This window comes from Chiloscyllium plagiosum, unplaced genomic scaffold, assembly GCF_037043375.1.
Source record: "Chiloscyllium plagiosum isolate Xiang-an unplaced genomic scaffold, Cpla_swu_hap1 HiC_scaffold_36, whole genome shotgun sequence".
Lineage (NCBI taxonomy): Eukaryota > Metazoa > Chordata > Chondrichthyes > Orectolobiformes > Hemiscylliidae > Chiloscyllium > Chiloscyllium plagiosum.
Genome location: NW_028270174.1, coordinates 12,278,614 through 12,302,975, shown reverse-complemented (window position 1 = coordinate 12,302,975; position 24,362 = coordinate 12,278,614). Strand labels below are relative to the sequence as shown.

General features: G+C 39.2%; 1 protein-coding gene across 1 annotated transcript in view; it reads right to left on the bottom strand.

Moving 5' to 3' along the window:
• The window catches only part of ppm1kb (protein phosphatase, Mg2+/Mn2+ dependent 1Kb), a 41,532-nt gene extending 19,392 nt beyond the window's left edge, over nt 1-22,140 (bottom strand). Inside the window, exons 1-3 of the mRNA XM_043674352.2 lie at nt 22,005-22,140; nt 19,108-19,653; nt 12,438-12,538 (exon numbers count right to left, since the gene is read on the bottom strand). Coding sequence (XP_043530287.1) covers nt 12,438-12,538; nt 19,108-19,547 — 541 coding nt within the window. The 5' untranslated portion in view covers nt 19,548-19,653; nt 22,005-22,140. The remainder of the gene's footprint in view (nt 1-12,437; nt 12,539-19,107; nt 19,654-22,004) is intronic.
• Nucleotides 22,141-24,362: the final 2,222 nt, after the last annotated feature.

Sequence of the window (24,362 nt, the reverse complement as noted above, 5' to 3'; positions counted from 1 at the left end):
TCATTGGAGAGAAGAAGGCTAAGAGGGGATTTAATAGAGACATACAAGACGATCAGAGTATAGAATAGGGTGGACAGTGAGAACCTTTTCCCGAAGATGATGACGTCGGCTTGTACAGGAGGCATAGCTGCAAATTGAGGGGTGATAGATTTAAGACAGATGTCAAAGGCAGGTTCTTTACTCAGAGTGGTAAGGGCGTGGAATGCCCTGCCTGCCAATGTAGTTAACTCAGCTACATTAGTGGCATTTAAACAGTCCTTAGATAAGCATATGGATGATGATGGGGTAGCGTAGGGGGATGGTTAGATTAGTTCACAGGTCGGCCCAACATCTAGAGCTGAAGGGCTTGTTCTGCGCTGTATTGTTCTATGTTAATAGCAACCAAATATTTTATTAATAGTATATTGTGGCTCATTTCACTGCAGGGGTATCACAAGCATATGCAAGAGCCAATCACTAGATCTCTACAGTTTTCAGAGGAAAATCTTTTTAAAACATATTGATCCAAATTGTGAATGATGGAGATTGAAGTAGAGTTAGAGTTAAATCAATTATTGAAAAATGTAAAGCAATATCTGATTAAGGAAGCGTGAGGAAAAGTGGGAATAAAAAAGGTTACATTTAATAATTTTAAAATTCTACAAAGTCAAACTAAGAATAGGAAAGGTTAGTTAAATTTTAAGATGTTAAATATTTAATCCTTTCTGCAATTCATATATTGATGTGAGATTGAATAATTAGAATGTGTTCCCTTTCTAGGTCAGATTGCAGTGAGCAGCAATTTATTAAAATAAAAGGCATAATAACTTCATCACCAATCTCGATTTTCTATGGGAAACTTGTGTGCAAGTAGCACACAAATCCAGCAGGTTCTTAAAAACTGGGATGGGGGAGGGAGGGGGCCAGGGCAGTTTAGTTAGTGTGGGTTGCCATTTATGAAATTTTTTTTTAAACAGTGACAAGTAGTGATTCCTAGGTATTCACAACTCATTGCCATATCTCTTACCCTTGGATTTACTGACTGAGCTTTTACTTTTCTAGCAAAATTCAGCCTATAAAATAATTCCCAAAGAAATTCATGGAATTTTATTTTTTAAAATGAAAGTTGGTTTGCTAAGCAGCCAGTTGAAACTTTATTGCTGGAACAGCACAGCAGGTCAGACAGCATCCAGGGAACAGGAGATTCAACGTTTCGGGCACAGGCCCTTCTTCAGATTCCTGAAGAAGAGCCTGTGCCCGAAACGTCGAATCTCCTGTTCCCTGGATGCTGCCTGACCTGCTGTGCTGTTCCAGCAATAAAGTTTCAACTTTGATCTCCAGCATCTGCAGACCTCACTTTCTCCTTGCTAAGCAGCCAATCTTTCTTACCTCATTTGATGAATAACAGCATTACATTCAGTACAGGTCCTTCAGATAATGTCAGTTAAATGTACAATGTAGAGTTTTAATTTAAATAATCAAGATCTGCAATCAACAGACCAGCTAATGATCAATATCCTTCTGATCCACAAGATATGCTATGTCAATATAAAGCCTTAACAATATTTATCTCTAGATATGAATTAATGCACTGGATCATTCACACTGCAAGAGGTAAACTGAAAGGGAACTCAACGTAATCCTTTCTATAAATACAAAAAGGATGCCAATGATCCTACCACTGATTATGTGAGTGGATAGTGCAGTCAGACACATCCTGTGGTTCTACAGTTTGCTGACCTAATAGACTGATCGCGGAAACTGCATTGCTGCTATGCACATACTGTACACCTTTTGAAAAGGGTCAAGGACAAGTCATGCTCCACCCACTCAAGTAACAGACCAGTAATGATAAGTCCATGTGGCTCAACAGATAGCACCTGTTGCTTTTATCCTGAAGCTCCAGGTTCAAGTCCCACTCCAGGATTTATTGGCCAGGACAACCATAACATAAAACATAAAATTTAGGAACGGGAATACGCTATTCAGTCCCACAATGTTGCTTCACTGTTCAATAGGAAAATGGCTGATCCTACATTCCTCCCATCCACTTTCCTGCCTTTTCCACGCAACCTTTAGATTCTTGATCTGTAACAGAAACACCTACCTCAGCTTTGAATATACACAAGGACTCTGCCTCCATAGCTCTCTATGGCAAGAAGTTCCAAAGACTCACAACTCTAAGAGAAGAAATTCCTCCTCATTTAATTCTTAAATCGGTGCCCCTTAATTCTAAAACTATGCCTTCTGGTTCGAGACTCTCATGAGAGGATACATCTTCTCAGTATTTACCCTGTCAAGTTCCTTAAGAATCCTATATTTCGCTGAAACCAACTCTTATTCTTCTATACTCCAAAAAAAGAGTCCCAATCTGTTAAACATGGTTTATAAGAGTCTTGTATCCTTATAACAGTTCCCCACTACTCCAAAAGAGAAAGAAATATGTGAAGATCACAAACAATCAGACTAATAAACCCTAGTATCCCCACTGAATTCATATTCTTAAAGATCTGCTGATATAGATTGAAATAGTTTGATGGCAACTATTATGTTTAAAGGTAATGTTTTATCATGAAATTGGCAAAGAAACCTGGTTACTTAGAGCATCTGTAGAATAGTAAAGATTCTTTAGTCAACAATTTTTCTGCACGTTATGAATATAGAAGACAGTTCCAGGGGAATCACATATAAAGTCTTAGAGACGTACAGCATGGAAACAGACCCCTCAGTCCAACCTGTCCATGCCGACCAGATATCCCTACCCAATCTAATCCCACCTGTCAGCATCCGGCCCATTTCTCTTCAAACCCTTCCTATTCATATACCCATCCAACTGCCTCTTAAATGTTGCAATTGTACCAGCCCCCAACACTTCCTCTGGCAGCTCATTCCTTACCCGTACCACCCTCTGTGTGAAAATGTTGCCCCTTAGGTCTTTTGATATCTTTCCCCTATCACCCTAAACCTACGCCCTCTAGTTCTGGACTCCCAGACCCCGGAGAAAAGACTTTGCCTATTTACCGTATCCATGCCCCTCATAATTTTGTAAACCTCTATAAGGTCACCCCTCAGCCTGTTCAGTTTTGTTTCTTTCCTCCAACCTCCAAGCTCAAATCCTCCAACCCTGACAACATCCTTGTAAATCTTTTCTGAACCCTTTCAAGTTTCACAACACCTTTCCGATAGGAAGGAGATCAGAATTGCACGCAATATTCCAACAGTGGCCTAACCAATGTCCTGTACAGCCGCAACATGACCTCCTAACTCCTGTATTCAATACTCTGACCAAGAAAAGAAAGCATACCAAATGCCTTCTTCACTATCCTAACTACCTGTGACTCCACTTTCAAGGAGGTTTGGACCTGCACTCCAAGGTCTCTTTGTTCAGCAACACTCCATAGGACATTACCATTAAGTGTACAAGTCCTGCTAAGATTTGCTTTCCCAAAATGCAGCACCTCGCATTTATCTGAATTAAACTCCATCTGCCACTTCTCAGCCCATTGGCCCATCTGGTCAAGATCCTGTTGTAACCTGAGGTAACCCACTACTCCCCGAATTTTGGTGTCATCTGCAAACTTACTAACTGTACCTCTTATGCTCGCATCCAAATTATTTATGTAAATGACAAAAAGTGGAGGACCCAGCACCAATCCTTATGGCACTCCACTGGTCACAGGCCTCCAGTCTGAAAAACAACCCTCCACCACTACCCTTTGTCTTCTACTTTTGAGCCAGTTCTGTATCCAAATGTCTAGTTCTCCCTGTATTCCATGAGATCTAACCTTGCTAATCAGTCTCCACAAATTGAACCAGAAAAATGTCAAATGTCATCAGGCCAAGGATACACAGGCCAGGCTTATAACCAGGATTTTATCTGGATCACATAGCTTTCCGTAAGGATAATCGTAACATCTTGCTTCTACTGAATGTGGTTATCAAACTCACTGGTAGTCTTACTCGAGACTGATCAGGACAAAACAGAAATTGTTTTTGCATTAAAGCTAATCCTATGGCATTTTTATTGCTAAATCTTCAACTGTAGATTTGATGAAAATTTAGCTGAATAATATTGGCTCTAACACTCATTTTGTGCAACTGATAATTGATGTTAACTTCTGAGATTTCTCAAACATTTCCTTTTTTTATTAGTGGAGTAGAACATTGAAAAATGCATGTCAAACAGTGCATTATATTTATTTCATTAACTTAAACTGTTCAAATTGAATGTTAGATTTAATAAGCTTCATTTGATAGTTAAAAACCCAGTTACGACAGCAACACTCTGGTTGATGTTTGCTGACTGGAGCAGCTGACTAAGAATGAGCAAAATCACATTCCTGCTGTCTTAAAAACTTTCAACTTACTTTAAAAGAAGGTAATCAAACTAAAACGAGTAATAGCTAGTTTTCTTAATTACCCGGTTTTTCAATTTCTTCCTGATTGTAGATATCTGATAATCAGTGTGGAAACCCTCAGTTCATCAGTTTACAGACTTTCAGAAGGAACTTTAGATTAAGATTATCAATTGGGGGAAAAAACCCTATTTATCATTAAGAACAGAAAATTGACTTTTATTATTAGAAACATTTCTTTTTAGGCTATGAAAGCTGATCAGAGGTCAGATGCTCCTCAAGCTGTAGAAAAATCTTTCCCTGAACTGTCAAAAATGCACCAATAAAAACACACAAGAACAGAATAAAATTAAAAGTTATTTCTTGATGAATTAAAAATAAAGATAAATTCTCAATGAAAATGAATATTAGAAACTTCATTACTGGCAGCCATACATGATCTTCTTCTAACATTATGCCAAACATATATCTCATTCTTCAAAAAAGAAAATACAGGATGAAACTTGAACAATCAAGAACAGATTTGTTCTGTTCATAAGCAACTTTGGTCATTCCTTCGTTAGTCTGTGGGATCATACCTTTTCTAAGTTTCTAAATTGAAGCTCTGAAAAAGGAGGTTTTGTAGCGAACCATAAATTAGACTCTGACAGAAACTGGACTTTGACATCTTTGCTGAATTTATGACACATACAAAACTGTAAAATAATTACAGAATCAATACATTTTGTTATGCAAAGACGAGGATTCTAGAAATGATGAATGAAATACAAAACTGAGGAAACATTCCTTCTTTATTTCATTATGGACAGATCTGGCATATGGTTGCGTTTCATTAATTGCACTTTCAAGAACTTCAATGAAAGTCTAAAACTTATTTTTCCTCCCATTTGGCCTTCTGGAATAGCCTGTTGCAAGCATGCAACTATATATTTCATACCAACCATTAAAAGGCAGGAAAAAAAAGCCGGACATATGTATAGTGGCAATGCAATGTTTAAGATTTGTCTATTTTCAATTACAACAACGTCATAGTTATGGTTACTCATATTCAAATATTGTCACAAGTGTCATCTATTATATAATAACTTTAAAATTAATCATGCTGCAAGATTAAATGTGCTTTTCAACCAAGTTTTCAGTACTACTCAAAACTACGCTATCTATAATCATTGGTTACGGGTTTTTTTTTTATTACTTCAAAGAGTTATGGAAACTCTTGGCTTTCATTAGCTAGTTTGTTTTTCTTCACGTGTTTTTACAATTGGTTGTTTCAAAAATTCGATAGCATAGTCACCAAATCTTTACATATCAATCACTGCAAGAATAGTACTTAACATGAATATTTTTGTAATTTTAGGAAAATAACATACAATGCTTTAGGATCTTGCACTTCAATTCTAGTGCAAATTCACTATTCTGAGACACAAGAATGAGTTCAAAATGCACAACTGTTTTTAGAAAAAGCAGCTAACTTTGGGGGAAACCTACAAATCTTTTCAAAAATATTTATGCATTTTTAAATCATAAATTAAGCCTGACATAGTTGAAATGGTTTGGGAAGAGTAGTTTGTTCAATTAATAGAAAAATATAAGAAGTTGTTCACATGATCTATTGATAAAAGTACACTTTTCAGGTGTAGGGTACTGGCAAAATTATAAAGTAGTACAGGAATAATGAAGGCATACATAATTTATCACAGTTCAAAACAATTAATACTGACAAATAGCAATTGTTACAAAGGCACTTCATATTTGATATTTCTTGAAGACCCAGGTTGTGGAAAATTTGATCTATTTCAAGTTTTATGGAAATACCTGCAATGGTTTCTCGAAAAGTTGTTGTTGAAAGGTTCATATTGACCACGGAGATTTTTTTTTAATACTTCCTGCCAAACACACGATTGTTGTTAACTGCTTACTTAGCTGTAGACCCTGCTGGGGTTTTATTAAACAGTGGTTTGGGGTTTCTTGCTTTATCTGGTCTCAAGTTGGATGAAAAAGAAACCTGCGAGGGAGGGCTACACAGCTGATTTTTAGCATTTCTTAAATAACCCTCAAGTTCAGAACCTATTCATTCTGAATGATTAAAGGAACAGCACAATATTACATACGTTAAGCAAGCATATACCTGAAAAGTCCCCAGAGACAAACATGTGGTTGTCAATAATGATACATGTGCCAAACATTACAGGAACAGACTTTGGAGTATTCAATGCTTTATCTTTTTGCCTTCAATAATAATCCATTGGCCAATGAGTTTAAGAAAGTTTAAGAAAGCCAATCTTTGCAAAAGGATCAGTTACTCCTACCACCCTCCTCCCTTCCTGAACTGCAAAAGTATTCATACATTTTGGGGATATTTAGAGGAATAAGTACCTATACTTCTACATCACTGATTGGCTTTGCTAACAAATTAGTACACCTTCATTGATGAAGTTTTATATTAAAAGTAAACCAACAATCAAGAAAAGTGGTTGATAGATCTTATTTAAAATCTGATTTGATGAGGTATTTAATATGTCATCTTCGTAACAGGAAAAACTAATTTTATTTGATGTTAGGATCTATGAGAGCAAGAGTCAACCAAAAGTGCATTCCTCCAGCTTTAGTCACATGATGATATCATTATTTTAAATGATAACTGTACTGATTAGAATTAACATTCAAAAACTGTTTTGAATAGGAACAGTGTTACTATAAGCATTTATGCCGAACCAATGAATGGAGTCTCCTGTAAACTGTTGAATTGGTCAGCTTGTATTCTTTCAATTATTTGCTGACTGTTCTTGCTTGCAGCTCTTCTGTTTTGTAGCAATCTTATGCAAGGTTTCAAAGGCAATAGTATCCTTACAGATTAGCTTTTTCCCCCCTTTACATATCAGTTCAGAGCATGTTATTTGATGACAAAGATCATCTCAGTCAAGGCTCAACATTCCGATCATACAAATATTTTTTAAAAAGGAGTAACAGTTGCATATAGTAAACTTGACCAAAATAGCTCTCTCCCCTATTCCTGTTCAAATATAGCAACAGCAACTGCAATTTTCTTATTTGGTCCATTATATTTGATCTACATCAGTTCACTAAGATATATTCTCTCAACACTAATCGTGTGTAATAGATACTAAGTGACAAAAGTGCACAGTTAATTTCTTACAATTCTACTTTGAGATAAGTTAAAAATATGCAAAACTGCTGAGTTTTCATTTTGTGCTCAAAATGAAAGTTAGGTATGGGAGAGTAAAGACAGACAAATAAATGATGCTGTGAATGTCAGCTCTAGACTATGGCAACTCTCATTGCTCAGAGTCAAAAAAGTGTGGGTACCAGCTGGACTTAAGAACATAAACCACACCAGTGCAATCCTGAGAGTATCAAGTGTGTCATTTTGCAGATGACAATAAACTGATGCTCTGGTTCTTTCATTCAGATGGCTGTAAATGAACCAGAACCCTGGCCAGTATCTGTATCTTTGTCATATAATATTAATAGTTGCTGGCTCCGAAAAAGTAAACACTTTCCACATCTCAAATACCATTAGGTCCGATTAAAGCTGCACTTGTAAGTGGGCCACATGTAATACACAATCTAGTGAGTCAAAACACAAGATCTAAATGCAGTGTCTATAACCAGAGAACTGTTTTTACCCTCAACGATAACATTATTAAAAGGCAAGATTTGCATAAACTTCAACCTGAGTAAATTCAATAATATATTGTATGGAACCACGATATTATGGATAATATGCAAATATACACAATTTGCCAAACTGTTGCTGACTGGTTTCATCTAAAGGGTTCTTGTGGTACACTGGTAGTGTCCTTACCTCTGAACCAAGAGGCCCAGATTCAAGTCCCACATGTTCTAGAGGTGTGTCACATCATGTCTGGTCAGGTTGCTTCAAAATATTTTGGGCCCTCTTTTGGCGCAGCGGCAGTGGCCCTACCCTCGACCAGGAAGCCAGAGTTCAAGTCCCACCTGCTGCAGAGGTGCGCGATAACACCTCTGAACAGGTTGATTAGAAAAGTAGGAAAAACAGTTAAAAGGCAAGATTCCCCAAGAGGGCAAAAGTAAGGTTTTAAGTGATATTAGTAACGTAGAAGTGCACACTGGCAATACTAAGTGACTTAAAGCAGCCTAGTTACATAAGAGTTACTGATTGAAAACTGATACCTTTAGCTCTTTCAGACCAGTTTGCAAAGCTTGTCTGTACTTTCCAATTCTGCATTATCACAGAACCATGGTGAATCATTATTAGGCACAATTACTTTGCAATAAAAAAAACCTTAAGTCAAGAGCCAACTACAAAAGTTAAACATAAAAACACAAGCACTGTCGGCAGATGCAGGAAATATTGCAACTGAAGGTCATTCTGCACTTTGAACTTACTCCACCATTTAATAAGCTACAGCTGATCTGAATCTTCACTAACCCAGATCTATTGTTCAGCCCATGTTGTCTTGCTCTGGACTCCTTGAAATGGAAACATCCCCACCTCTCTATACACACATTCATTAGCTTTCCGACTGGATTGCTCCTTATCTTCTATATTCAATGAAATATATAAAAGTGAAAGGTGTGAATCATCTTGGACTCTCTATAAACCTGAACCTGCAGCCACATAAATGTCTGCACTACACTGGTAAAAGATGCGCTGTCCTTACGATTAAATTTGCTTTGCAGCCCAGCTCCTCTTATGCATTATACTCAACAGTAAACTCCAAAAGTACAGTTGTAATTTTTGCAATGTAACATTTTGGAAAAGTAATGTAATCTGTGGAAAATTGTTATAGAAGTGAGTGTAAATAATGAAGTCAAATGTTTCAAAATATTTTTTCATCCAATTCTCTTCTGGTTTGCTTTCCCCAAACCTTTATTCATTTTGGTCTTAATTTCTCTGCTCCAGCACTTCTTTAAAAAGTTTTAAAAATTTCTTTTTCTCAGCTCTCTTCCATTTGTTTATGTGTTCCTTGATGGAGAGGCAGAAATAACCCAAAAGTTTAATTTAGACTAAAATCTCAGGTGGCAATCCGCTCTCCCATTCACAGCACAGAACTGCATATGTTTAAGTACAGTTTTGTTAATGAAATATGTCCACAATCAAAAACTACTTGTTGGCTAGAACAGCTGATACACTACTGCGATTCAGAAGAAATATGAACTCCTCACTTTCTGAAATTAAAGAAGTATGAACTCATTGACATCCAGGAACCTACAACATTCCATTTATAGGGCTAATTTGGCATTCTGAGCTTCATAAGTAAATGGTACTATTGACGTAAAGTGCTTGCCTCTTGAAAAATTCATCAGTAACTCCAAAGCATTTAATCTAAGTGTTCCTCCTTTAACAGAAGTACACATGGCTGCCAAATGCCTTTCACTACTGACTGTTGTCTTCTTCCTCTAAATGAAGCTCTGCAACATTATACATGTCAGAGGTAGTTTTTAGCTGTAAGGAAGCAGTCCTGCTGAAAGAAAAAGGACTGTTCCAGAAGGACTAGGATGGAGCTGAGGCACAGAATTAAACTCCTTCTATCTAGCCTTAACAACATACTTTATATCCAGTACTCAAATGTTTTTCCTACACAGGTGTGATATTTCTTTTCCCAAGTTGGTCATGTTTGTTGTTTTGAACAAGGATGGTCAATCTTAAACTAAGTTTTGCAGTTTATAGAGTCATTTCCCTAAAGGCAGAACTAAGAATGACATGAGCTACTTATGATAGCCGGTGTTAGACTGGGGTGGACAAAGTTAAAAAGCACACAATTCCAGGGTATAGTCCAACAGGTTTATTTGGAAGTACTAGCTTTCAAAGCACTGCTCCTTCAGCTACCTGATGAAGGAGCAGCACTCAAAGCTAGTACATCCAAATAAACCTGTTGGACTACACCTTGGTGTTGTGTGATTTTTAACTATGAGCTATTTAGGATGAGCTGTTTTCAAATATCGCTACCAGAGGTAATATACACATTCAATTCATTTTACCTGGACTAACTTGTCAAAAGCAATATACAAAAACTAACAGCGAAGCCAAACTTTCACGAATTCTTAATTAAAGAGTATGAAAATCATAGAATCATAAGTTGTAGGTTATTCAGCCCATTTTTTGCGGTCATTGCAGAATAATCCTCAATTCCATTTTTCCTCAGAAACTTTAATTCCTGTACTGATTAAAAATCTGTCGATCGCAGCCATGAGTATACTTAATGGCTCAGTCTCAACGGACCCTGCAGTAATGAATTCCACACAGATTCATTAACTTGTGTCCTAAATGCAACCCTTTATTCTGGTATTATGCCATCTGGTCCTAGGCTGGCCCACAAGGGGAAATAATTGTTCCTATATACCCAGTCAGGTTCCCTAAGAACCTTTCACATTTCAACAAGGTTGTCGCTACTTCTTTTATATTCTAATGAATACATGCCCAATCTACTCAATCACTCCTTATGAGAGAAATCCTTCATACCTGCTATCAGTTTAGTAATCCTTCTCTGGACTGGTTCCTAGGCCAGTATATTTTTCCTGAAATCTGCTCTGCAGCTAAATAATATTCAGTTCCTCTATTCTTCCCATTAAAGTTCATAACCTCATTTTCCCACATTATATTTCACTTGCCAAGTTTTTGCCCATTTGCTTAACCTGTCTACATCCCTCTGCATACCAGTTGCCTTTCCACTTATTTTTGTGTTAGCTACAAACTTAGCTTTAACACATTCACCATGTATTGTAAATAAAGTAGTCCCAGCATTCACCCTATTGCGCCTTACTCATTACAGGTTGCCATCTGAAAAACGTCCCTTATCTCAGTCTTCCATTAGTTAGCCAATCCTCTATCCATACTAATATGCCACCTCAACACTATGTGGTCTTATTAAGTAGCACAATGTGTAGCATCTTATTAATTACCTTCTAAAAAAAAATCCAAATATATTACATTCACTGCTTTCCTGTTACCTCCTAAAAGATTTCTTCACCATGACAAACTTAACTCCAATTCAGTAAAGCATGCATTTTTTTGCTTTAACATTTCTCATGATCCCCGGACCCATTTCCCTTCTTTCACAGATTTTAACAGCATACCTGAGAAACCTAAATTAGTTTTGAAGAAAAAATTATTTTCAACTATAGGACGAATAAGTGGCGTTTAAATTATGTAAACATTATAAACTAATTTCTTAGGTATTAATATTGAAGTGATTTCCTAAGCATAAATTCACAATTTTAGGGTGTGTATAGGAGAAATGAAAAAAAAAGTATAATTTCATTTGGTCATCAGTACATCCAAAAAGACAAATCAAGCTTAACACAGAAAGGAGAACTCCTACTATTAACTTCTTTCAGAGAATCTATCCATTGATGGCTAAAATTACAAAAACTTAAATAAAATGATTTATTATCACCCACCAATGACTTAGACTAGCTTGGTGTATAAAAATAAAATATAAAGAATTTTGACAATTTGCTTTAATCTGATCTTACAATTTACAAAACAGAAAATGAGGTTATCCTACTACCGTGAAAGTTAACATGACAATAGGATGCATTTGAAAAATAATTTTCTGAAAGACTACAAAGTTTCACAATAACATGAAATTAAAAAATTAAGCATTTTCAAAAATTTATTTAAATATGCAATATTAGAAGTTTAAGAAATTACTGATTTATGATGTGGCAATAAAATGTGCAGTGCTTACTAATGCTAGGAAATGGCTTTTAAAGAAATTACTCAATACAAGAAAATAAAAAATATTGACAAAAATTTTGACTCAGTTGAAAGCAAAAAGCTTGAGTGCAGCAGTTTGACATTTGAATCCAGCAGCATGTTTTTGGTTTGTTATAACAAATAAATTAAATCTATTCGCAGTCTAGTTGCAGAATCATTTTTCCTTACCAACATTAATTTGGTAATCAACTAGAAAACTAGTTTAGTGTACAATATTAACCCTGAAGTTTAAAGAATAACCCAATCAACTTCAGCTCTTTAAAATAAAATCAGTTTTTTAAACTATCTGGCAAACCATATATATTTACTAACATCCACACTAAAAAAGTTCAACTAATCAATTTATTTACTACAGGCAGGCATTAAACAGAGGTACCTACCATTTTCAGATAAATGGACATGTCTTGCAAATTCCTTATCTGTTTCATAAAAAGCTTTGGTCAATACCACTTCCAGATCCTCCTCCTGTGAAAGACATTGTCTAAAGAAGCAAAAAATAAATAAAATTATCAGTAAATAACACTTATGCATTTTATACTAATCCAAATGCTAATTATTAAGACATGTTCAATTTATTAAGACAATTAACTGCTATTAAAAAGTTATGAAATTTCTGGATTGCAATATTGAATTTAGACAGTTACTTCAACAAAAACAAACGAACATGGCATGTTCAATGAACCATATAAGAAATTAGACACTTTTGTACAGTCTCAGTTAATCTAAAAGCCCTTGACTAACAAGTTTGGTGTAACATGATGTAATGTAGGACAAGACATCAACATCTCTGCACACTAGGTTCCACAAGCAGCAAGGAGAAAGTGAGGACTGCAGATGCTGGAGATCAGAGCTGAAAATGTGTTGCTGGAAAAGCGCAGCAGGTCAGGCAGCATCCAAGGAGCAGGAGAATCGACGTTTCGGACAGGAGCTTCGTTTCCTGAAGAAGGGATCATGCCCGAAACGTCGATTCTCCTGCTCCTTGGATGCTGCCTGACCAGCTGCGCTTTTCCAGCAACACATTTTCAGCTCCACAAGCAGCAACACAATAATGTTCAAATCGCACATTTTCATGTTGATCAGGGATTAAGAAAAGAGAACACTTCAGCCATATTAAAACAACACCATGGATATTTTCCCTTCTATCTTCTGAGAAGACAGACAAGAAACTCTGTTTAACATATCCTCCAAAATAACATAGCTAACGTATTTGCTCAAGATATTGGAGCAAGTCTGTCTCAGAAGCAAAAGTGCTACCACTGCAGCAAGCCTAATTCTATCAATTGTTGAAAAGAATATTAATTTTACTTTTATGGGCAACTAGTAGGACAAATTTGTTTTGATAACATGACACGTTTGTCAGCTTAACTTAGAGTGCAGTTGCAAAGTCAAAAGGTCATGCTTCACTCTAAGGTGGTGCTGCACTGTTAAGAGTTTGTGGCCCTGAATCTGCAGCTATAACAATGGTGAAAGTTATGAAATGGACAGCACTCACAGTTATTACTCTGACGGTTAGAGCAACTTCTGTTGCCTGCCGATGGAGTTAAAAGCAAATTTGTTGTTAGTTATTCCATCTTTCTCCAAAGATATGCCATTTATAATTCTCATAATTGAAAACCATGTAGAAGTCACTGATTTGTCATGAATGTTTTTTTACACCCTGAGTCTTACTGCAAAAAAAGTTTCAAGTTATTGAATGAAAATGTCAACTTTTAAACATCATAATTACTGAACTCTGATGCTGAACAAACACATACTAATGACTTGTAGGATGACAACGTTTTCTCCAATTAAAACAGTTACATTTTTGGAATTTTTAAGCCAGGTCATTCCTAACCAATCCATGAGAGTGCCCCAATCTTTATTTTAGTCTCTGCAAAGTGATTAGAAAGTGTAAAAAAGGATAATGAGCAGTAGTCATTCATGCCAAATCAGTAATTTCTGGATAGTTTTCAACTTGCGGTCTTCAATGTGATTCGTTTGATGTTCTATGTTGCTGAGGATTTCTGATCAGATCAAAGTCAATCTCAGGAAAAGGCGAAATCTATGCTGTAGACTGAGATCCCAAGATCTTCTGTGTTCTTCAATGTCAAGTGAATACGAAATACTCCTCCACTTGCATTAGCGGTGCCCTCATGATGTGTTTGTCATAGTGTATCTCTGAACTGGTAATTTTCTCCCATGCTTCATTAGGGACCGTGCTATATGCAAATTAGCTTCTGCATTTGCTGACTTAACAACAGTAACCACAACTGAAAAATACTTTATTGGCTGTGGTGTGCTACAAGATGTCTTGAGATCATGAAAGTCACAAGTATAACTTTAAGAGCAATATATTGGGTATACATTGCCATAGTAATGTTTACGTATGTATGGCATGACCAATTGTACAGATTATCAAAATATTTTATGAATAAAGTATATTTTTGAAATAAAAAAAACTTTGATATATGATTGATAAACGTACAGACCTGTATATAAAAATGATAAAGTCTGATCTCTGTATGCAAAGAAATGGAATGTTTACGTATGTATGGCATGACCAACTGTACAGACTATCAAAATATTTTATGAATAAAGTATATTTTTGAAATAAAAAAATATATTGCTGTAGTAACATGCAAAAGAGAAAAATATACTTTGTAAATTGGCTCCTTTTGGAAGAGGATTGTAAAACAGAATTTATCATTTCACTGTCAAATTATGATGAAAGATATTAATTTACCATTCCTCACACCAGATATGTTTTCATGTCGCATATGGTGATGTAAATTGTTTCCGTATTTTGGTTTAGAGCGCAGTTAGTTGAATGGAACAGATGTTACAACCCTACGCTGAATGCCACAACACTATATACTGCCACAGCGCATTATTTCTGATGAAAATAGGAGCAAACTTTATCTTGAAATCAACATAACAGTAAAAATATTGTGAGGTAGGGAGAATAAAGAAATACTTCAACTGAACACTACACAAAGTAAAACCAAACACCCATTGTTTGAATTATTTTCCCTTGGCCATGTAGTTCAGCTGGCTAACACTGAAATGTAACATGTTAGTGGAGATCAAAGCTGCAGAACAGCATGAAATAGCAGAGTACTGCCAAGAAAAAAAACCAAGAAAAGTAATTGAACAAATCATGAAAATGAGAATATTTGATGCAATAAATTAGAAACAAAAAGCAAGATAAGAAAATAGCAATACGGAGGAGAGGGTGGGGGGCAGACAGACAGAGAAAGAGAGACACACACAGGTTCTGTGGATCTGTGGACCAGTATTTAAATACCACCATGACAAATGGTGGAACTTGCATTCAATAATAATCTGGAATTAAAAGTCTAATGATGCCCATGAAGTTAGCACCAATTGTTGTAAAAACCCAGCTGGGTCACCAATATCCTTCAGGGAAGGAAAAACTGCCATCTTTACCTGGTCTGACCTATATGTGACTTCAGAATCACAGCAATGTGAAATGCCCAGCAAACACCTCAGTTCAAGGACAAATGACTAAGCCAGTGAATTCCACATCCTATTAATAATTTTTTTAAAAAAAGCTCAAAGGGTGGAGACTGGTACAATTACAAAATTTGAAAGGCATCTGCATGGGTATATGAACAGAAAGGTTTTAAAGGGATATGGACCAAATACTGGCAAATGGGACTAAATAAATTTAGGATATTCGGTCAACATGGACAAGTTGGACTGAAGAGTCTGCTCCATGATGTACATTTCTATGACTATGACTTTTTCATATAGCATCTTCCACGACCTTAAATACTCTTTAGGACAATTAAAGATTCTGGAAATGCATCACTGTCTTAGGAAATGTGACAGCAATTTGAACACAGTAGGCTCCCATAAATAGCACTGAGAATCAGAATTTGTTCATATTTGTTGAAGAATTTACAGTGCCAGAAATTCAGGGCTAATGCCTGTTTCAAGATAGTACCATGGGATCATTCATATCTACTAGAAGACACATCAGACACCAAATCAGGACACTTCCAGCAGTTTAGCACCTCCTCGACACTGCTTGGCGTCAGTTTAGATTATGTTCCAGGTCTTGGAGTTGGACTTGAACCCATAACCTAACACAGAGATAACAATATTATGACCTGAGCCACGGTTGACAAAGTTATATATGAGTTTACAGTAATGAACAGACAGCCAGGGTTGCTCAATAGCCCAGACGGAAATCAGGTCATAGAAGAGACCATGAGAAAACCAAAAGATAGCTGGGACATAAATACAGGCTGAAAAGACTAGTGATCATAATAGGAAACACAACTCCACAAGATGGATAGTCATGAATGCCTTAAGAGCAATTGCCAAGTGATGGTGAGTTGTTTGCAGGTGGCTACAGCAATTGGTTACCCAAAAAGGCCAAGAAGAAACCTTGTGCCTGCAGTGACATGAGTAAGCAATATGGCGAAAAAAAAAAGTACAATAGCCTTTAAAGTCACACAGGCAAAGACTGCCTCAAAACGAGAAAGTTGCGAAGTCATTCTCTCTTACATACATGAGAGTTTAGTAAATAAATCTCTATTAATCCCATTTGAAAATAATGGCTTGGATTTTTTTTCCAAAAAGGAACAGGTTCAGATGTGGACTTAATTTAAAATGGGAAGGGGGAGGTGATGGGCTTGTGGTAAAATCATTAGACAATGAATCTAAAGAGCTGAAAATGTGTTACCGGAAAAGCGCAGCAGGTCAGGCAGTATCCAAGGAGCAGGAGAATCGACGTTTCGTCTGGGTTCGAATTGTGCCACTGCATATGGTGGAATTGGAATTCAATTTTTTTAAAAGCCTGGAATTAAGAGTCTAATGAAGACTATGAAACCTTCACCAATTGTCAGAAAAACCCATCTGGTTCATTAAGTCTTTTAGAGAAGGAAACCTACTGTCCTTACCTGACGTGACGCGATTCTAAATCCACAATCAAGATGACAGATGAGAGTACAGCAGTAGACGCTTCAACAAGGTTCTGCATGGTGGACTGGTTAGTAAAGTTAGGTCACATGGGATCCAAGGAGAGCTAGCCAATTGGATACAAAATTAGCTTCACAGTAGGAGGAGTTTTTCAGACTGGAGGTCTGTGACCAGTGTTCTGCAGGGATTAGTGCTGGGTCTAATGTTGGTTTCATTTATATAAATTATTTGGAATATAGGAAGCATGGTTAGTAATTTTACAGATGACACCAAAATTGATGATATAGTAGATTGTGAAGTTTACCTAAAAGTACAAGAGGATCCTAATCAGCTGAGCAGAGAGGCAGATCGAGTTCAATTTAGACGAATGTGAGGTGTTGAATTTTGATAAGACAAGACAGGGCAAGGACTTAGAGTTAATAGTAGGACCCTGGGAAAGTGTTGCCAAACAAAGAGATTTAAGGTTGCAGGTACATGGGTCCTTGAAAGTGGCATCACAGGTAGACATGGTAGTGAAAGCAGCATTTGGCATGCTTGCCTTCATTGATCACACCAGTGATTATAGGAGTTGGGTCATTATATTGTGATGTACAGGACATTAGTAAAGCCACTTTTGGAGTATATGTACAGTTCTAGTCAGCCTGCAGAGGAAGTATATTAAATTGGAAATGATGTATAAAAGATTTCAAAGGGTGTTACCAGAAATGGAAGATTTGAGCTATATGGAGGGGTTGGATAGACTGGCACGTTTTTCCATGGAGTGTAGGAGATTGAGGGGTGACCTTATATTAAGTTTATAAAATAATAAAGGGCATAGATAAAGTGAATAGCCAAGATCGTTTCTCTAGGATAGAGAACTTCAAAACTAGATGGCATTGGTTTAAAGCGAGAGGGAAAGATTTAAAAGAGAACTGAGTGGCAGCCTTTTCATAGAGAGGGTTGTGTGAATATAGAATGAACTGCCAGAGTCAGTGACAGATGCAAGTACAGTTGCAACATTTAAAGACGTGTGGACAGGAACATGAATAGGAAATGGTGAGATATGGTCCAAATGAATATAAAACTGTAAAGCACAGGAAAGGACTCTTTGGCCCATTATGTTATGCTAAACTTGACACAAATTAAACTAATCCCTTCTGCTTGCCCTTAATCCATATCCCTCCATTCCTTGCATATTCACATGCTTATCTACAGATCTTTTAAAACGACCTATTGTATTTGCCTTCACCAACACCCCTGGCAGTGTGTTCCACACTCGTACCACACAATAACAAACTTGCCCCTCACAACTCCTTTGAACTTTGACCCTCTCACATTAAATGCATGCCTCCAGTTTTAGACAAATGCAGACAAATAGGACTAGTCTAGTTTGGGAAAGCTGGCTCAGCAAGGCCAATTGGAATGAAGGGTCTGTTTCCATGCTTTACAACTCTAAAATATCCTTCCTAATGTTCTAAGAAATTAAAATAACACTCTTAACAAAATTTGACTGAGGCTGGATATAAGTTATCCCCTTGTATCAAAGCCACTTTAACGCACAAAGTTTTCATGAAAGATACTGGAAGAGGCATCCATTGAATCCAGAGGAAATGGCGATGCAACATGAATACCTGAAATAGAGTCAACCCCACAGAATACTAATTTACTAGATCATAATGACGAATGCTCATAAAAAAAATACTTAGGCCAGAGCAAGTGAAAATTTTCAAAATACAGTGCAGTATAGAGAAGGATAGACAACCACAAAGATTGGAACTGTGCAAGGCTAGTAGAGGGTGAAGACAGGATTCACATTCCATTCCGTGGACTGACATGCTAGGCAAACTATATCTGTACAGATTATTCCGCTGTAAGTGGCTTATACTGTATAGTTAAGGGAAATGGATAAAGGACTACTATACAAACAGCAACCTCTTTTAACCAAACAGCTTGTGAAGACAAGCCCCAACTTTTGGCCATGTAACTTTTTTCTCTGTAACACTCAGTAATTTTTTTAAAATGTATGCATCAATGAAAAGGCAAGTTTGAATTATAACGATGATCCAAAAGTAAAAGTACTTTCCAGTAGATTTTTGGATCTTCCCAGGTTCATTGCTCACAAGCTAACAATTGATAGATACGTACGCAATATGCTTTGCCATATATTTATGGCAAAAGTCAGCTGCTGCTGTTCCGCCATGTCCATCAAACACTGCAAAGTACAGCACATTTTCAGTTAGCATGTCAATACTGAAACGGTCCTCATTCTCCTTGCGTTGGCCTATTTGAGTGACACATCCGACTTTACTCAGACTAACGTTAGGAATGGGTTTGCCATATTTTATGCTGGGTGGAAGAAGAATTGGTTCATCAATGCGGTTGTCCCAGATTCCAAAAGAATCCCAGGATGTCAGGCGGCCACCACCGTCAACGTCAAAGCGTGAAGACCTCCGATCACTGGTACTGCTCTGGCAAAGTAGAACCACGCGCTTTTCGTCCTGTAGCAGCTTGAAAGTCAACAGTGCTCTTCTTCTCACGTGAAAGCCACCAGATCTACACAAGGTGAATAGTGCAGCTGTTGACATAACTCAATAAAACAGAGAGTGCCCAGGAATGAAACTTCAAGTTGGAAAAAATATTTCAAGATTCCTTTCAATGTAGTTTAACGTATCTGAAGAATTCAGTAGTTCGCTGAAAGAAGAAAAAGCAAAAGTTAAAACCAACACCATTAAAACTTAAGCATTGGCAGTTTTGAGAGAGAGAGAGAGAGAGAGAGAGAGAGAGAGAGAGAGAAAGAATGTAGCTACTGGACATCAATATGAGTAGCATCCAAACAATTACCACATGGTCCTTTCTATAGAACAAATGCCTCATACTAATGAAAGAAAAACCAAAACCAATCTATTGTCAAGAATTAACAAAACTTGCCTGGAGAGTATAAAGTTCCCTAAAATAATCTACATAAAAGGCCAACTCAACAACAAAAAACTTTGAACAAAATTAAGCTGTGCTCTGCTGGCATGTGGAAGGTTGTGGATGGATGCTAAAGATGCAACCTTCATAAAACATTGAAATTAATGAACCAGGAGCTTGGCTCATTTTCCTCTACTTTGTTCAATGCAAGAGGGAGGAACCATAAAAGAAAAGGGGAGGAATAGGAGAGAGGGGTGTGTGGAGAAATAAACCAAAAGAGGATCAGAAGGGAATAGGATGCATAGTGGATGGGGGTGTGTGTGGGGAAGTGGAATGGGGATGAGGAGAAGCTTTTGGGGGTGAGGGGTTGAAGGTGAGAGAAGGGATGTTGGGTGTGTGGGGAGATTGTGGAAAGCGAGAGAAGGATGGGAGGGAATGGAATGCAATAGAAGGGATGTGGGTTGTGGAAGGCGAGTGAAGGGATTGGGGGGGTTGTGGAAGGCAAGCAAAGATATTTTGGGGGGGTCGTGGAAGGCAAGTGAAGGGATTTGGGTGTGTGTGGAAGGTGAGTGAAGAGATTTTCAGAGGGTTGTGGAAGGCGAATGAAGGGATTTTGTGGGGATTGTGCAAGGCGAATGAAGGGATTTTGGGGGGATTGTGGAAGGCGAGTGAAGGGATTTTGGGGGGGATTGTGGAAGGCGAGTGAAGGGATTTTGGGGGGGATTGTGGAAGGCGAATGAAGGGATTTTGGGGAGATTGTGGAAGGCAAGTGAAGGGATTTTGGAGGGATTGTGGAAGGCGAATGAAGGGATTTTGGGGGGGATTGTGGAAGCCGAGTGAAGGGATTTTGGAGGGATTGTGGAAGGCGAATGAAGGGATTTTGGGGAGATTGTGGAAGGCGAGTGAAGGGATTTTGGAGGGATTGTGGAAGGCGAATGAAGGGATTTTGGGGAGATTGTGGAAGGCGAGTGAAGGGATTTTGGAGGGATTGTGGAAGGCGAATGAAGGGTTTTTGGAGGGATTGTGGAAGGCGAATGAAGGGATTTTGGGGGGATTGAGGAAGGCGAATGAAGGGATTCTGGGGAGTAGGATTGTGGAAGGCGAGCGAAGGGATTTGGGGAGGGGTGAGAGTGGTGGAATAAGAGGTATTTTGGGGGGGGGGGAATGGTGGAAGGAGAAAGAAGGGATTTTGGGTGGTGGGGGAAGGAAGGTGTGAGAAATAATTTGGTGTGGGTGGGGGAGAAGGAGGTTAAACCAGACAATTTCCTCTCGGGAAATGTACCCACAAATATCAGTATTTCTCTCTCCAGCCATTCCCCCAGGTCTCTCCTATCGTTCCTACCCCCGGGGTCGCGCGCGCTCTCTCTCTCTCTCTCTCTCCCCACCGCCCGACTCTCCCCTCAGCACCATCCGCCAGTGACGGTTTGGGGTCCCGGGCTCGCGCACCTCCTCCTCAGGATGCGGACCGCGGAGGGAGAATGAGGAGGCGGGACCCGGGGGGGGGGCAGTGTCCACTGACACCGGCGTCGTCCAATCACAGACCGAACCCACCGAGAGCCAGCCAATGGTGCAGCGGCGGAGGTGGCGGTGAAGGTGAGGCGAGCTCTCGAGACCGCGACGGAGCAGGTCCGATCGTTAAAAAGAAAAAATCGCTCACGGCCTGGATAAAACGAAGGGAGGAGAACGAAACCAAAAGAGTAGCGAAATAACGACAAGGACTCTCGAGCTGCCGTCCGTTCGTCTTGGCCGAGAAGTCGAGGATAGGCTGTGACTGACGGCCGGATGCGCCAATGGGCCTTTGGCGGGCAGCAGGCCGGTCTCTTTTTTTTAAATCAATGGTAGTCCCCGGGCAGCGGTCGCCCCGGGAGACGGCGAGTGCAGGGTTAGGGGGCGAGAGAGCTTTGCAGCCAAGTGCAACAACCAACTCCGACCATTGCAAATCTGAACTGCAAACTGTAATTTCATTGAAATCGCATCAGTAATATGTGCGAATCAAAGCAAAATAAAAATGGATGTAGTTACTGCACAGTCAAAACCTGCAAAATCCTGAAAATCCCCCATCTACCCTTTTCCCTCACGACGTGTCTTCCTCTGCAATTGGCTTGCAAAGTATTTTGTTAAAGATTTACCTTCTCCCTTTCGCGCGATCGCTGTTTATTCCGGTGGGGAGAAGTCGTACTGAACGATCTGGAGGAAAGTCATGCCCCAGCTGTGACAATGTTACGCTGTTGGGATTGTCTGAGTCATGCAAACGATCCGCTTGTGTGTCTCTCTCTCTCAATGGGGCGTTGTAACCACGCTCTCAATGCAATTCGTCAATTCTACAACCAATAACATAACCATGCTTGCGGAACGTTGCCTGCATTGCATCACGAAACCTCAGACTAAAACAAAACGGCTAACCTTCAGATGCTGTAGGTCAAAATGTGCAGAATACCAACTTGGGAAGGTCGACTGAACCAGTATTAAAAATTAAAATAAAGCAGCCTTAAAATGTTGAGATTAATAAGTTTGAAACAAAAGTCCTGGCATTTTAACGAGCCAGTACGGCAGAGAGAAGTATAAATGTCTTATGAAACACGAATGCTGGGTTGAACCAAAAACATGTTTCACCAAAAACATGTTTGTTCAGGAGGGTTAAATGTGGTTAGAAGGCTCGTTATGCATATGAACGAGACGCGGCTCTGATGCTTCCAGAACATGAGATCAAATGGCACGTCATTACATTGTTTTCAACATTTTCTGCGACGATCAACAGCGTCTGGAGAGAAAGATGAGGAAGGTCATCAGAATTGCTCGAAATGGGCGCAATCGTCTTCATCCGAGAGCTGTCAGGAGTCGAAAAGGGTGACGCTGGAAAAGCACAGCAAGTCGGGACAACATCCGAGGAGCAGGAAAGCTTACGATTCGGGCATAAGCCCATCATTAGGAACGTGGAGAGGGAAGGTGGATGAGAGATAAATAGGGGGTGGGGCGGGATGTAAAGAGTGTGATAAGTCATTGGGGAAGCTGGAGCAGATAGATGGGAAGGAAGATGTCAAGATTAGAGTGGTGCTGGAAACGCACAGCAGGTCAGGCATGAGGTGGGAGGGAGGGGAAATATGGAAACTAGAGAAGTCCATGTTGATGCCGTGGTTGAAGGGTCCCAAGGCAGATAAGTCATTCTTCCTCAAGTTGGTGGGTGGCTTTGATTTAACGGTAGAGGCACCCCAGGACTTGCATGTCCTTGTGGGAGGGGGAGTTGAAGGGCAGTGGGGTTGCTTGGTGCATGTGTCCCAGAGATGTTCCCTGACACCTCCCTCCCCTTCCGGGACCTCTCTGTCTCCATCTCCGGCAATTGACTCAACACGGACATCTACGTCAAACCCACCGACTCCCACAGCAACCTTGACTACACCTCCTCCCACCCCCACCCTGTAAAAATGCAATCCTTTACTCCCAATTCCTCCACCATATTCCACGTCTCATTTGTGCTTTGAAAACGGTGTAGGATTCACGGAGACACGAGTTGAGTTCATAATCAAAAAATGTCTACCAAAGTACATGCTTTTGTTGTCAAAGTGTTTATATAGCCAGATTCTATCCGTTTTTTTCCCTCTGTGGATGCTTATACGGGGTAATTTGGTTACAATCTGTCCTGGAGTGGGATTGCTCCTCCTGGGAGCAGATATGGTGGAGGTGGAGGAATTGGGAGTAAAGGATTGCATTTTTACAGGGTGGGGGTGGGAGGAGGTGTAGTCAAGGTTGCTGTGGGAGTCGGTGGGTTTGACGTAGATGTCCGTGTTGAGTCAATTGCCGGAGATGGAGACAGAGTGGTCCAGGAAGGGGAGGGAGGTGTCAGAGATGGTCCATGTGAACTTGAGGTCAGAGTGGAAGCTGTTAGTGAAGTTAATGAACCAGTCAACTTGTTTTTGGGAGCACGAGCAGTGCGAGTATAATCATTGATGTAGCGGAAGAAAAGGTGGGGAATGGTGCCAGTGTAACTTCAGAAGATGGACGGTTCTACATACCCAACGAGGAGGCGGGCATTGCTGGGGCCCATGTGGATACCCCTGGCTACCCCTCTGGTCTATTGGAAGTGGAAGATTTGAAGGAAACGTTGTTGAGGGTGAGGACCACTTCCACCAATTGAATGAGTGTATCAATGAAGGGGGACTCGTTAGGTCGACAGGAGAGGAAGAAAAGAGAGCTTGGAGGCCTTTGCCATGGGGGATGGACGTGTATAGGGACTGGACGTCGATGGTGAAGAAGAGGTGTTGGTGGCTGGGGAATCGAAAGTCATGGAGGCTGTGGAGTGTTCCTGGACCAAAGGCGACAGGACAGAGTCAAGATATGAGGAGATGACTTAAGTGGGGCACAAGCAGGCGGAGACAATAGGTCGACCAGGGCAGTCACGATTGTTGATTTTGGGTAAGAGGTAGAATCGGGCAGTGCAGGCTTGGGGCTTTTTCAAGGTAGCTGTGGGAGTTGGTGGTTTTGAAATAGAC